General features: G+C 44.9%; 1 protein-coding gene across 1 annotated transcript in view; it reads right to left on the reverse strand.

The window, feature by feature from the left end:
- The window catches only part of Bmper (BMP binding endothelial regulator), a 223,551-nt gene that overhangs the window by 178,916 nt on the left and 29,541 nt on the right, over positions 1 to 15,094 (reverse strand). Inside the window, exon 3 of the mRNA XM_070014280.1 lies at positions 10,685 to 10,784. Within this exon, the coding sequence (XP_069870381.1) occupies positions 10,685 to 10,784 (100 nt within the window). The remainder of the gene's footprint in view (positions 1 to 10,684; positions 10,785 to 15,094) is intronic.

The raw sequence follows: 15,094 nt of genomic DNA on the forward strand, positions 1-15,094 counted from the left end.
CAGGGGTTATACTGTGGGGGAGGGACATGCTTTTGTGTATTCTTGATTGTGTTAGTGGATCTTCTATGAAAACGGTTTAAGCCTAATATGGTGTAGTGGCCCTCTAGTTCCAGTTACTACAGAGCTAAAAGGAAAATCACTTGAGCCCACCAATTCAAAACCAGCCTGGCAACATAGCAAGATCTCATTTGAAATTTTTAAATATATGAAACCAGACATGTAAATACTCCCAAAGTTCCTGTAAATTATCTCATTTGCATGCTTCTGTAATAATAAAACATGTCCCAAAACATGTCCCTGAAACATGACAATTAGTAAAAAAAAAAAATGACACTGCCTCTCAATCTTATGTTGGTGTTGGTCACCTCCACAAGGCTCTAGCACACCAGCTTCCTTGGAAATTGTTGATGCATCCATACTACTAAAGAGCAAGAGGCAAAGACTGCAGAGATAAAACTCACACAAGCCAAACTCATCCAGGACACAACCACACAGGACAAACTCACACAGACAAAATTCACACAAGACAAACTTACACAGACAAAACATACACAGGACAAACTTATACAGACAAAACATACACAGGACAAACTCACACAGGACAAACTTACACAGACAAAACATACACAGGACAAACTCACACAGGACAAACTTACACAGACAAAATTCACACAGGACAAACTCACAGACAAAACACACAGGACAAACTCACTCAGGCAAAACTCACACAGGCAAAACTCACACAGGACAAACTCACACAGGACAAACTCACACAGGCATCCCTGTCTACCTCATCTCCAGACTCCTGGTGACTCTGGCATCTCCTCCTTCCCTATTTCCCAGGAACCATGACTCTAGGGAAGAAGAACGTGACATTCAAAATCTCCATCCCCTCAACCTCTCAGACATTGTTAAGTCTCTCCATTTTCCCCACCCACAACTCAATAATACTACCTGCCCCACACCTCCGGGTAAATACAGTAACATCTATAAAACCCAAGACTGTGGCTGGCTATCCCATCTCATTCACACTACAGCCTGAAGGACTGACTGACAGACCACTGACTCACACTACAACCTGAATGACGGATGAACAGACCACTGATTCACACTACAGCCTGAAGGACTGACTGACACACCGCTGACATAAAAGCAGGCTCCCCCTCCACTGGGATTCAAAGCACAAGGCAAACAACAGGACTCCCAGTTTGCTCATACTTTGCCAGCAGTTGTGTCCAGATCCAAATGAGGAAAAGCAGGTGAGGGAAGAGTGCTCTTTGGTGCATGGCTATAATTGGCAAAGGAAGCCTGGTTAAAAGCAAACAACCAGATAGACATGTGGCTGACTCCAACTTTCCATCTTGTTAAAACAATAGGATCATTTACTCCATCAATGCAGTATGATTGTTCTCACACAAGTTGTGTAAAATCCTTTTTCTTCTATATGTAAACGGTGGGCTGTCTCCAAAACAACCACAAAGCAATATTCTGAACAGCACAACCATCTTCTAGGTCATTCCCAAAGCAGCACTGAGATAAGATACCTATTCCCGATCTGGTCCTCCATGAATGGCTGCCTGTAATTAATAGCGCTCAACCTACTGTCCTTACCCATCCTCCTCTCTAACTCTGGTCAGAAATTGGTCTTTATGGATGGGGAACTTCCCTTAAAACTCCACAGGCATGTGTCTAATTCTTACTTCATCAGAAGCTCAGATGATTGGCCTGATTTTGGAAATAAGTGTGCAAAAATGATCTTCCTCTTCTGTTCCCTTTTATGTAAGATATTGTAGATATTTTTTAAACCAAATATAAAAGTTAAAACCCTGGCTGAATGTGGGGGTTCATACCTGTAATCTCATCTACTTGAGAAGCAGAGATTAGGAGGCTCTCAGTTGGAGGCTAGCTTAGGTAAAAAGTCAAAGCAGTGTATGGGTGCAAGCATTTATAATCCCAGCTACCTAGGCCTCCTAGTATGATGACCACTGTCCAAAGCTAGCCCTAAGCAGAAATATGAGACCTTACCTGACAAACAAAGCCAAAAGGGCTGGAGGCATGGCTCAAATGGTAGAGTACCAGCCTAGCAAGCCTGAGACCCTGAGTTCAAACCTCAATACTATCAAAAATAAACAAAAGTCAAAAAACAAAAAGGTTAAAACTATTAAGATCCACAGAATCACAGTCCATGGTGAACTAAGACAAAGCCCAAAGAAGCAGAATGAAAGACAATAGAAGTCTGTGGGGCAAGAAAGTGTTTGACAAAGGAAAGTGTGTTTGCTATCTTTCATCAAAGTATTGTAGACAATTAATATTTCACACTAACGAAGAAGATGGAATTTGACTGATAAATCTTGAAACACACCTTCTGCATTTGTGAGCCACTAACAGCAAACATGGAGTCACATAACAGATGCATTATTGTTCATGAAAGAACCCCAAATTAAAGAATGATTTCCAGTCCAAATAAACACAGAAAGGCTGCCAAAGCCCTCTGCCTGACTCCCCATGACCTCATTTGTTTTCGTCAAACAATACTGAGTTTTTCAAATTAGATTAATCTTTTGCCCAGTTATTAGGCCATTTGGATAAAACTTTATGACCATTATTAGCATAAGAATAACCTCAAAAGTTCACTGGAAGACTTGCCTGAGAAGACGTAGTTGTCATTTACTTATGTTTTTGCTTTAGAGAACATTCTGGCTTCACATGAGAATAATTTCGTGAATAGCACTGTCCCATGAACACCTGGCCCGTGAGTCAGGAACTACTTGATGAATTAATGAATAAATGGAACCTATGAGCAATCTGATTAAAGCACATGCAGATACAGACACAGACACACACACACAGATACACACACACACACACACACACACACACACACACACACACACACATCCTTTCTAAAAATGCAAGTAGCCATCTTTCTGTCCTTGAGTAGCTTCACTCTATCACTTCCTCTTTGGTAGCAGCAGAGGAAAATAAATAGAAAGGTAAGTCAGGATAGGGTTGTGTTACTTTATTATCTGACCCCCTTTCCCCTGCCCCAAATAATCACCAAGCAAACAAGAACCTAATACACTGTATTAAGTCAGTGCATCTGCAGGAAAGCTTAGGACTTGGTATTTTATCACATTCCACAGGTGCTCTGGGGACAATGGGCAATGTCTAAGAACTGTTTTGTGCCTCTGTATGAACCATGACTTTCACCTGGTAGCTTTTCCCAGCTCAATCCTGTGTGGATGCAACTACCTCTTACCTATCCACAAAGACTGTGTTGCCTCTTCTGGAAAACCTCCAGGCACACTTCCCATTCCAGACCAGTCCCTCTCCTCTCTTCCTGCCCACCATGGCACTGAGCCTTGGACACCTTCTCCACTAGTCACTGACTCTCCAAGTACAGTCAGCTCTTTGGAGACAAGAACATCCTCTCTTGATTTTCTTGATCACCTGACACTGAAGGGTTTTACTTCCCTGGCTCTTAGTTTCCTCCTGTATAAAATCACCAAGGTAGTAATTAGCACACAATTGTGAGGACAAAGTGAATACACATAAACCATCAAACCAGCATCCAGCCATCTGGGAAAACTGTTGGTTCCATGAAGAAAACTCATGGGATAAAGCTCACACCTCACAACCCATAGGGCATCCATGCAAATTCAGATACTTATGGTGTGGTTGGTGTTCAGTGTTCAAAGTTCTGGAGTGAGATAAGTCTTTGGAGGCTCAAGGCAATGCTCAGGGAACACACAAGGTACAAACATAATGCTTCAGGGAACCCAATAGGTACAGGCATAATGCTTTGGGGAACACGGAAGGTACAAACAATGCTTTGGGGAACACAGAAGGTAATCTACATCTACAAATTCATAGTTTTCTGCTGCCATAACATGGAGGCACTGTGATCCTGACTAGAGTCTGGTTTCAAACAATGACAATGACTCTTAAAGACTCAGGAAGAAAAAATGAACTTCCATCTTTACTTAATGGAATGAAAAGAGGGCCCACATAATTCTAGATAAACTACACACCTTAATTACAGAAGAGGCCTGGATACATGATGGATATAATATATATATATATATATATATTATATTATATTATATACATATAATAAAATAGAGGGAGAAGCAGAATAATTCAAGGAAACTCAATGGCCCAAATTTAAGAGCCAGAGAGACTGGCCCAGGGAGAAGGAGGAGATCATTTTCCCCCTTCTGGTCCAACTTTTCCTAGGGGAAGTATCTAACAAAAACTAAAAGCCAACTGCCAATAGCTCATGCCTGTAATCTTAGCTGCTCAGGAGGCTGAGATCTGAAGACCATAGTTCAAAGCCAAACCCAGGGAGAAAAGCATGTAAGACTATTACCTCCAATTAACCAGAAAACAACCAGACATATAAATGTGGCACAAGAGTACCAGCCCTGAATGGAAAAAGAACCAAAAAAAAAAAACAAAAAACTAAGGGACAGCACCCAGGCCCTGAGTTCAAGCCCCAATACTGCCCAAAAATTTTTAAAAAAAAAATTATTCTGAGTCCTTTCAAAAGTTTCAAATGGGGGCTGGGAAGGTGGCTCAGTGGTAGAGTGCTTGCCTTACATGCATGAAGCCCTGGGTTTGATTCCTCAGCACCACATAAACAGAAAAGGCCGGAAGTGGCACTGTGGCTCAAGTAATAGGGTGCTAGCCTTGAGCTGAAGAGCTCAGGGACAGCACCCAGGCCCAGAGTTCAAGCCCTACAAGTGACCAGAAAAAGAAGAGAAAAGAAAAAAGAAAAAGCTCCAAATGCATATATGTTGCATATAAGTGATGTGGCATCTGTCACTGAACGAGGATTCTCAGACACAGTGGGGAGAACACTCCTCTCGGCTTCTAGCTTCATCCTGTGGCCACAGCACTGCAACACCAGACCGGAATCTGTGAAAAGCAGCATGCAGGTCTGAACTCACTAGCCTCTCTCTGGCTGGGCTTCAAGCCAGCAGTGGGCAGCACTGACCCTCAGTAAAGACACTCAGGGAGACTTTCAAGAGGAGCTCAGAGCATTTCTCCCACCTAACATGGTGCGGGGGAAGCAGGGAGAAGTGGGGGGCCAAATGAGAATGTGGGGGTGGCCCAGATGGATGAGTCTGAGGATAGATGATGGCAAATTTTTAAGGAAAAGACAGCGAGTATGTATATCACTAAGTCTCCCTCCTCACCCCATCCTCTGAGGATAAAGGGCTTACAAGCACCCCAAGGACACATCCATCTTCTACAGACCCCATTACAAATATCCATCACAAAGGAGCCCTGCCCCCAGCGCCCCCCCAGCCCCCAGGCCTCTGTCCTTCTGGAAGAGACCCTGGACTTGGCAAGTTGGCTCCCTGAAGCCTGGCAAAACCAAAAACCTAAACATTTATTCAATGCTACAGCAGTTTCAAACAACATGAAATTCCTCTGTGATATTGTTGTTAAGATTTCTCAAAAGCAAACTATGAAAGAATAGTACTGTCTTCTTCCACTTCTGTACAAATGAAAACATACATGAAAAATTACATATATGTGTAATAAGGTACAAAAGGGTTAGGAAAGACACAATTAATTGATAACAGTTGCTATTTCTTAGTAGAGTGGGTTTTATTTTTTTTATGGTCAAAAGGACTTTTTTCCCCCTTTCCTGCTCCAGTATTTTAGTAGGATAATGTATTAATGTAGTAGTCATCTAATCAAAGCTAAAATTAAATACAATTATACTAAGAAAAGGAAAGGGGATGTGAGAGAAGTTAGAAAGGAAAACATTGTCCCAACACAAATGGGAAATAGTTGACCAATTTGGGGGGTTCAAATACGCCTGCTTCCATGTGTTCCCCACAATAAAACAGCTGAAAGACTTCTGATAGACATTCATCAGCATGTCAACATCTGACTTTGATTTTCTTGGCCATTATGGGCTGTCTGGCTTTCTTTCTTATGTCATCATTCTAACCATGTGAACTTTACAGAACAGGAAGAGAGCAAATGGTCAGAGAAAAGCCCTGGGCTTTAGGCTACAAAGCACAAATTGATTTCCCACCCTGGGGGCATGCTGACTGGACAGATGCCAGCCTCACAAAGCAGAGGGTCTCATTTCTCCATCAAGAAGCCGACCCCCTCTTCCTGCCCTCCCTTCATCTGGGGGCAAAGCATCTCCAGTCTCAGGCTGTCTTAAGGTCTCAGTGGAGACTTGAACATGTGGACTCAGGGACCCAGGCCCGGAGCTTCTGATACAGCATTTGTACCTGTAAACCTGGGCACGACCTCATCTGTCTCCATCTGTCAGGAGCTCTGTGACCTTGGAAAGGCACTAAACAAGGGAGCAGTGATGGGGGTCTCTCAAACTACAGAGTAGTAAGGAAGCACCTCTGAACACTGCCAGCTTTTATCCTGAAGCAGAGAATGATCCTGGTGATTGACCCATGGTCCACTGCACTTAAACAAGTGACAAAAACCAGGACCAGATGCCTGAGGGTCACTCCACCAGCAAGCCCGGTCTATTGCTCCATCTTGTTAACAAGACTATCACTTCTTTGCCCACTGAGGACAAGAAGGCTCTCCCCTAGCCTTTCTGGTAACCTTCTACCTCCAGAAAGTCTGAGGGATCCACATCTTCATGTGTCCTCCAGGGCAGGCAAAGGGCCTGAGATTCTGTCTGGGGAACAGCTTTCCAAGCCACATTGGACAGAGCCTCTGTGCAAAAGGCTTCAGTCCATCTACTCAGCAGTTACCAGGTTAGCTGGTCTATTTCTCTGCTAGTAAAAATCCACTGCATATTGTATTTTACGTATGGGTTATATATCCTAAATAATTTAATCTGATAAAATTTGTCTGCCCTGAGACAATGTTGCCTAGACAGCACTTGATTCTAAACTAAAGTCTATCAACAAACTTCTGTAATAACAGGTTTCATCTCTGAATCATTCTCATTAAAGAAGAAAAGGAAGTAGTGCATAGGAGTATATAGGAGTGCACAGGAGTAGACAGAAGTGCATAGGGGTGTACAGGAAGTGCATATGAGCATCTAGATGTTCATAGCAGCATATACAAATGCATAAGGAAGGTATAGGATTTCACAGGCATATAGAAGTACATATAAAGTGTATAGGAGTGTATAGACATGTATAGGAGTGCATCAGAGTATAATAGGAGTGCACAGGAGTGTATAGAAGCTTGTTGGAGGAAATTGTTGCCACTTCAGGCTTGGAATTCCTACCACACACTAACAACCAATTGTTGTATTTCCCTGTGTAGACAGAGGGCACTAAAGAGTGTGAAGAGGTTGACCAGATCTCCTTGGGAAATCAAAGCTAGCCTAGCCTCCAAGTTATCTTCCAAGATCTATGGAATATTCCGTGTGCATCCTGAGCTCTCTTTTAGTCTCTGTTCTTTTTATCATTCAAGGTCTTTGGCTCCAGCTTCTTGTCTTTATCTTTACCATGGCTAAAGCCAACGGTAGAACCAAGATGCTTAAAATGCCTAAGAAATGCTTGAACTTTATCACAACTTAACTTCTGTCCCTTTTAAGAGCAATACACCCAAATAAATGGAGATATGGTGCCCTGATCTCAAACTGAAGAAAATAAAATAGTACAATATAAGCAGTAAGATATCAGTCATGTAAATATGTTGCATGGGAAAAATATAAAACTAAATATGCCAAATAGTAATGACTTTAATGTGAATGACATTAGCAAATACCAATTCTTTTTTAACTTCTGCTTGGTGAGATGTGTAATGAGTTTAGACTATTCTTCAAAGTTGTTCCTATAAGCATACACTCCTATTTTAATCAGAAAAAAATATACACAAAACAAATACTGGGAGTCTCCAGCACTTATGAGCAAATGTAACTATGGCCTTTGAAAATGCGCACATGTGCACACATGCAAGTGCACACATGCACACACACACACACACACACACACACACACACACACACACACACACACACACACACACACTACACCTTGAGATTTTCACTGTCAAGAAGAGCTCTCAGGATACTGGAGCCTCTAGTCCGTCCTTGGTCTAGTTTAGTTCAAAAAGTCTAATCATGTTACACCCCAAAAGAATGCTCAGGATAGGACTGGTAATGTGGCTTAGTGTTAGAGGGCTTGCTTAGCATGCATGAAGTTCAATTCCTCAGTACCACATAAACAGAAAAGGCTGGAAGTGGCACTGTGGCTCAAGTGGTAGAGTGCTAGTGTTGAGCACAATGAGACTCAGGGACAGTGCCCAGGCCTGAGTTCAAGCCCCAGAACTGGCAAAAAAAAAAAAAAAAGGCTCAGGAAATATGTTTCTCTTTCTTTCCCATGGAAGATAAAGGAACAAGAAAGAAGCTGGACAGGAAGAACAGGTCACATGTTTCATACACGGTTTCCATATGAACATAGGGGACAAACCAAATGCCTGTCCTGTGTGTAGATGGCACCAATTCTACTCCTATTACCTAGGACTCCAACGTCCACACACAGACACAGACAGACATGGTGCTGAGTCCTCACCACAGAGACAGGACACTGAGTCCTTACCACAGAGACATGGTGCTCAGTTCTGTGCATACAGTCTCCCATCAGTTCCCTCCCTCCCACAGTTATTACCTTCATCTGACAGGTGAGGGATGGGTGGAGTACACACCCAGGTCACCTCCAGCTGACATGGTGAGTAACAGCGCCTCCTGTGGCTGCCATGTACATTACCGCACACAGAGGCTTAGGACAACAGAAATGGAAGTGGATGGCAAAGGATTATCTAAACTAAGAAGGGTCGGGTGACAGGAAAATAAAACCAGGCTGGTGTTCGACAAAAAGATTAAGTTCTGGTATTTTGTAGCACTGTATGGGGACTCTAGTTTATATTAATTTATTGTGTATTTCAAAACTTCAAAAGAAGGATGTTGAATATTCTCAATACAGACATCTAAAAAATGTTTTATTAGACCAATATGCTAATTACCCTGATCTGTTCATTAGACATTGTAGACCTGTAAAGAAATATCACTATGTATGCCATAAAAATATATAGATATGATGTGTTAATTAAAAATAGTAAGGAAGCCGGGCACTTTACTCCTAGCTCTCAGGCTACCTGTGAGTAGAATCTTCCTAGGGAGAATTATGGTTTGAGATCAACCTGGACAAAAAAATTCATAAGACATTCATCTCAACCATTAAAAAGCTGAGTACAGTGGTACATACCTGTCATCCTAGCTATGCAGGAAGCATAAATAGGAGGATTGTGATCGGGGCCAAGCAAGGCCCTATTAGAAAAATAATGAAAATACAAAAGGTTGGGTGTGTATCTCAAGAAGTAGCGACTTCCTAACAAGCATGAGGCCCTAGGTTCATATCCCAGTAGCGTCAGGGGAAAAAAAAAAACAAAACTATTTTTTTTAAAGAATGTATCGTCATTCATCCTGGTAAGTGAAAGTCCCACATCAAGGGTGTTGGGGTACAGTGCTCCATCTGTGTGTAGTGGGGCCTCTCGAGCCTCCTGATGTGAACCTCTGCCTCGCTGGTCCCCAGGCCCAGGTCCTCTTCCGTCTCCTCCTCTTCTCGCAGAAACACCAGTCATCCTGCATTTGGAGTCACCCTGGCCAGTACCACCTCTTCGTAACTGATTATGTCTGCAAAGTCTTAGTTCCAAATAAAGTCCCATTCTCCGCACTTCCCAGCGGCCATGAATCGGGAGGAATAATTCTCTAGCCAGGATTGCTGGGTCTGACTTAGCGGCATGAACCCCGAGTTCATGTCCCACACTCCTGCCCTGGCACGGCCTGAGGGCACCCCCAAATGATAGTTTCCATCTGTAGGCACACCAGACACTTCAGACCCCAGGCTTGGCTTTCAGTGACCAGAATGGAACAACCAAGGGGGCCGAGCAGACAGAATGAAGACTGGGGCCATGGGCACTGGTGGCCTTGGCTGTGGCCTTGGCCAGGATGGGAAGGGAAGAAAGCCTGGGTGAGGGCCAGGTGCTGGTGAGTCGGGAACAGCACGTCCTAGACAGAGCATGAGCACTGGAGAACCCTGGGCAGCGGTGCTGGAGGAAGGCGGTTAGAGCTGCTTCAAAGACAAGCAGAGGAAGTGAGGTTTCATTTGGAAGGAAGGGAAACTTTTATAGGGACCAAAATGACAAAAAAAAAACTGGGTTTATACACTCATCTGGCAGAAGAAGGCAGGGCCAGCATGGAGCCTGGAAAAACTAAGGGCTGGAACTTGTATGTGAATGCATGTGTGTATGTATGTACACGTGTGTATGGGCATCGTGTTTACACTTTGTCTTGGAAAAAAACACCCAAATGTGCTCATGATCACTGTTCTTTCAGCCATGCCCAGGGGAGTCCCCATCCCCAACAGCACTCTCGCTCGCTTCCTCTCTCTCTCTCTCTCTCTCTCTCTCTCTCTCTCTCTCTCTCTCTCTCTCTCTCTCTCTCTCTCTCTCTCTCTCTCACACACACACACACACACACATACACACACACACACACACACACACACACACACACACACACACACACCCCTTCTTCCTAATGCATTTGTACCCCATCCAGAAACTGAGCAACATAGAAAAGTGAAAGAAGATGGAATGAAGTCACCTGAGACAAGGGCTCAGGGCAGAGGCAGCCACGCTGTCACCTGCCCGCCATCGCCCACCCAGCATTGCCCACCTTTGCAGTGCTCACAGCAGGCACCCCTCTGCTTCACGGCCAGGGCACAGTCTCGGGCCAGCACTGGGCACTTTTCTCTCTTACAGGTCACTTCTTTATTCTGGGCAAAGAAACAAAAAAGAAGAAAGAGAAAGACTGGAGACATTCAGAATGCACTTCAAACAGAATCACCCCAATCCTAACCAGGCTAACCAGGATCTGGAGGGACTGCAGCTTTCTCTTCAGATCCTGCCTTCATTCATCCCAGGGAGCAGACTGCGCTCTCGCTCTCGCTCTCGCTCTCTCGCGCTCTCTCTCTCTCGCGCTCTCTCTCTCTCTCTCTCTCTCTCTCTCTCTCTCTCTCTCTCTCTCTCTCTCTCTCTCTCTCTCTCTCTCAGAGGCAGCGCCATCAGCACAGAACTTCTGAGCCTGGATACTTTTGAGACAGGAGAGGATTTCAAAAGCCTCTTCTCTAGAAGCCAGCTTTGCCAGAGAACTCAATGTGGAAAGAAACACTTTCTCCAGCTCCATGCTCAGGTTTCCTTTCAGTACACGCTCCAGAAAATGATAATATTTGTGGAAATCATAGTTTGCCCATTTTGGCTACCTGGGCCAGGACTACATTGTGAGAACAAAAATATTTTCTCATGGCTGCCCAACAATCCTTCATAGAAGAGTGCATTAAAATGCAGGAATCTAAAGTTCCAATTCAAATAATGGCAAAGCTGAGCACTGAATCAGCTCAGTAAGAGAAAAAAATAACATTCACCATGCCAAAGAGAGACACCACGTTCGGGTTTGACAGCCGGGGGACAGCTGTGTCACATTAGCACTTATGCTAATGAATGTGGCCAGGGCCTCCTCCACATCTTTGGCTTTTATTCTGTGAGGTCAGCTGTAAAAATGTCTCAGAGGAAATCCAAGTTCGATGCGTGAGGAGGGGGAAAGGGGGACACAGGGCCATGTGCACAGTGTGTCTGAGGAGATGAGGGCCGTGTGCATCGACCCAACCAGCATGCCACCAAATCTGACCATGATCTGAGATTTCACAGGAGCTGCTTCTCTAGTGCATACTGCAGCTGCCATTCTTAATTCCTTCAGGTAAATAATTATTATGAGCTCGGCTAGACAGATAAGGAAACAGCCACTCAGGCACAGGGCTAATGGCTCCTGCCTGCAATCCTACCTGCTGAGCGTGGCTCACAGTTTAGAGGCCCTAGCCCAGGAAGCAAGTTCTCACGGCTCTATCTCAACCAATACAAAGCTGGGTGCTATGGCCGGCGCCTCTTGTCCCAGCTACACAGTAGACAAAGTCAGGAATATCAGGGTTCAAGGCTCACCTCCCCAGGCAAAAAAGTTTATGAAACCCCATCTCAACAAAGAAATCTGGGTGTGGTGGCAAGCCCCCATTACCCCAGCTATAACAAGAAGCATAAATAGGAGGACTGAAATCCAAACCAGCCCAGGGAGAAGGAAAGAAAGTAAAACAGAGGCAGGATAAATTAGAGAAAAATGAGGCCTGGTGAAGGCAACTCAGAAACAAGGTATTTAGAATCATTATCTTTGCTTCTAAGAGAGACAACAGGACACCTTCCTTATCTCAAGGGCAAGCATCTTTTTGATGGCAGGATGCATTCTTACCTGGAAGAAATGCCCAAAACTCAGAAAGTGTAACAGCAGGAGTGATTAGAGCAAAGATAAAACACTAACTTTGCATACCTTTGGCGTCAGACCCCCTGCCTTCATCATAGAAATACCCCATGCCAAAGAGCTATGTCTCCCACACTTAGTGTGCCCCCTTTCTGCCTTTCTGCTTGCCTTTTTGTCAGTTTGCCTGCTTACTTACTCCGCCACATTTCCTACAAATTATGACTTGTCCAGAAATTCTTGTTCTGTGATCAAAGTTAAGGACCCTAAATGTACTTTTAGAGGGAAACTTCACAAATCTTCACCTGTGTCTGGTGACAAAACCGTATCTCAAAACTAACCAGAGCAAAACATTCTGGAAGTGTGTGAATCAAGAGGTAGAGCACCTGCCTATCGAGCATAAAGCCCTGAGTTTAAATTCTGATACTGCCCAAACCACTCCCCAAACAGGACAGCTGACTTCCCAACACAACACAGCTTTGTAGCCATAAATACACACACACACACACACACACACACACACACACACACACACACACACACACACACACACAAGCCTGCCATGTGTGTGAGCACATGCTACCTCCTTCCATAACTGATGCCTCTGTGAACTGCTGAATAACTAACTGTGAGACTCTTATCTCCAGTTAACTGAAGTAAGGAGGTCAGTTCTGGCCAGGGTCCTATTGGCCACATGGTGGATGGTATGGTCTGGCATCTTGTCTTCCAGCTGGGGGAAGGAAAAGCCCTCACCAATCACTATGATGGGTATGCCCAGACCCCTGGAGACAGAGGCGGGCACTTGGCTGATAGGTTACTGAGCCTGTCAATCCAGTGCCTCGGACTGGGAATTTCCTGTCGACCTGCCCCCTGCTGCAACCCTATTTAGACCTGGACCAGCACAGCTGCCATTACACCATACCATATGTCTCCAAGATCATGTCCTGTGTCCTGTCTCCTGGCTGGTCTCCAGTCATCATGGCATTCTAATTCAGCTCTCCATCGGAGAGTTGGTATTGTTTTTGTTCTTTCTTTCTCTCTAGGCCGTTTCCTAACCATCTTAAGTGTATTTGGGGGCTGCAGACTGCCTGCACCTGCTGACTGTATAATAAAGACTCCAATATTCCAACTTTCCAAAATGTGGCTTCTGGGTGAGTTACCTTACAACAAACCACCAGAAAACCGGAAGTGGAACTGTGGCTTAAAGTGGTAGAGCACTAGCCTTAAGCAAAAAAAACTCAGGGTCAGAGCCCAGACCCTGAGTTCAAAGCCCCACAACCGCCAAAAGAGAAAGAGAGAGAGACATGGTGAAGGCAGAGCAAGGTTCATTTCGAGGCAGTCATGGGAAGGTTGTCTAGTACGCTGGCCTCGGGTGAGAACTGGGCAGGGAGTGAGGAAGTGAAGATCACAGGTGAGGCTGAAGGATCATTATCTGAGTCCCCTCAGGTGGAGCTGTTACCACTTTATTACTGCAACAGAACAGGAACAAGGGGACCCCTGAACTTTAGGCTGTTTTTCTTTAAGATGCTGATAAGAAGAGGAGAGGTGTCAATCTTGTCAATCCACAGGTACCAGGGTTTCAGGCTGCCAGGGGTGGTGTTCTGTTTTTCATTTACTGGTTGTCAGGGTAAGGTAGGAGCTTCTTTTCCTCCCATCCTTTTTCTTCTCTTCTCCTCTTCTCCCCTTTCTTGTCACTCCCTCTTCTCTTCATTTCCCCCCCACTCAACCCAACCCCAGGTTTTTGTGTTTTGTTGGTTTTAGAGTCTACTCAGTGGTAAACCAGTGCCCCAGGAGGCTGACTTTATTTACTTCTCCTGAAGCTGACAGACAGCAGTCTCCTCCTGGAACTACAAATTCAAAGGCCCCCTAGAGTTCTTCACAAAGATGGGAGAGGGGCTGGTTCCCCAGTGATTGTGGAAGCAGCCTGCCAGGGCTGAGGCGGCTCCAAGAAGAGCATCCTGAGCATCCTCTGCCCCAACAGGGCTGAGAACTGCAGGAGCTGGGCCTTTGAGAACAGACCAGGCTCTCTGGCTCCAAGCCCAGCAAACGCCTCCCCCTCCTTCCCTCGCCCCCCCCCCCCCGTTCTCATCACAGTCATGTTGGTACCAACACCAGCTATGTCATGACTCCAAGCTTTATGCTTGCAGCTTTTCTGAAAACATACCCTAGTCATGGTCACGATTCAAATCAAAGACATACGCTCTACTTAAATGTTTCATACCATTGACAGTGCTCGCACCAAAGGCAACCACAGGGTCCACTCAGCCTGGCCAGCTCTGCCTGAAACTATTAGCTGTGATTTTGCTTTGAACAGATTCCACAAACCAAGGTGGGCACCAATTTTGCTACCCCAGGAGGGCTGGGTGAATGTCCTCATAAGCAGAGCTTCTGTCCTTCCATGGTGAGGCCTTACACGTTCAGCAGACACAACTGCAGCCTTGGAGAAAGATGCCCCAGTATATCTGCGAAAGGGGGGGTCCTCAGACACACAGCTCAAGCTCTCGGGACAGACAGGGTGCGAAGATGTGATTTGGGATCTGATTAATGGGAAAGGACACAAGATCTCAAATATAGGAACTCTCTGCTAAATGAGAAGCCTGAGAGCTGGTTAACTCCATGATAGGATCCCAGAGTCATGACAAATAGCTTGCAATTGCAGTCCAGCACAAGAGTTATTCTAACCAGATGGCCTGGAGATTCACATCTAGAACTGTGTGTGTGTGTGTGTGTGTGTGTGTGTGTGTGTGTGCGCACGCTCCACTTGGCATGTTTTATACAAGATCA

Source organism: Dipodomys merriami, unplaced genomic scaffold (assembly GCF_024711535.1).
Source record: "Dipodomys merriami isolate MVZ:Mamm:240054 unplaced genomic scaffold, mDipMer1.0.p SCAF_94, whole genome shotgun sequence".
Lineage (NCBI taxonomy): Eukaryota > Metazoa > Chordata > Mammalia > Rodentia > Heteromyidae > Dipodomys > Dipodomys merriami.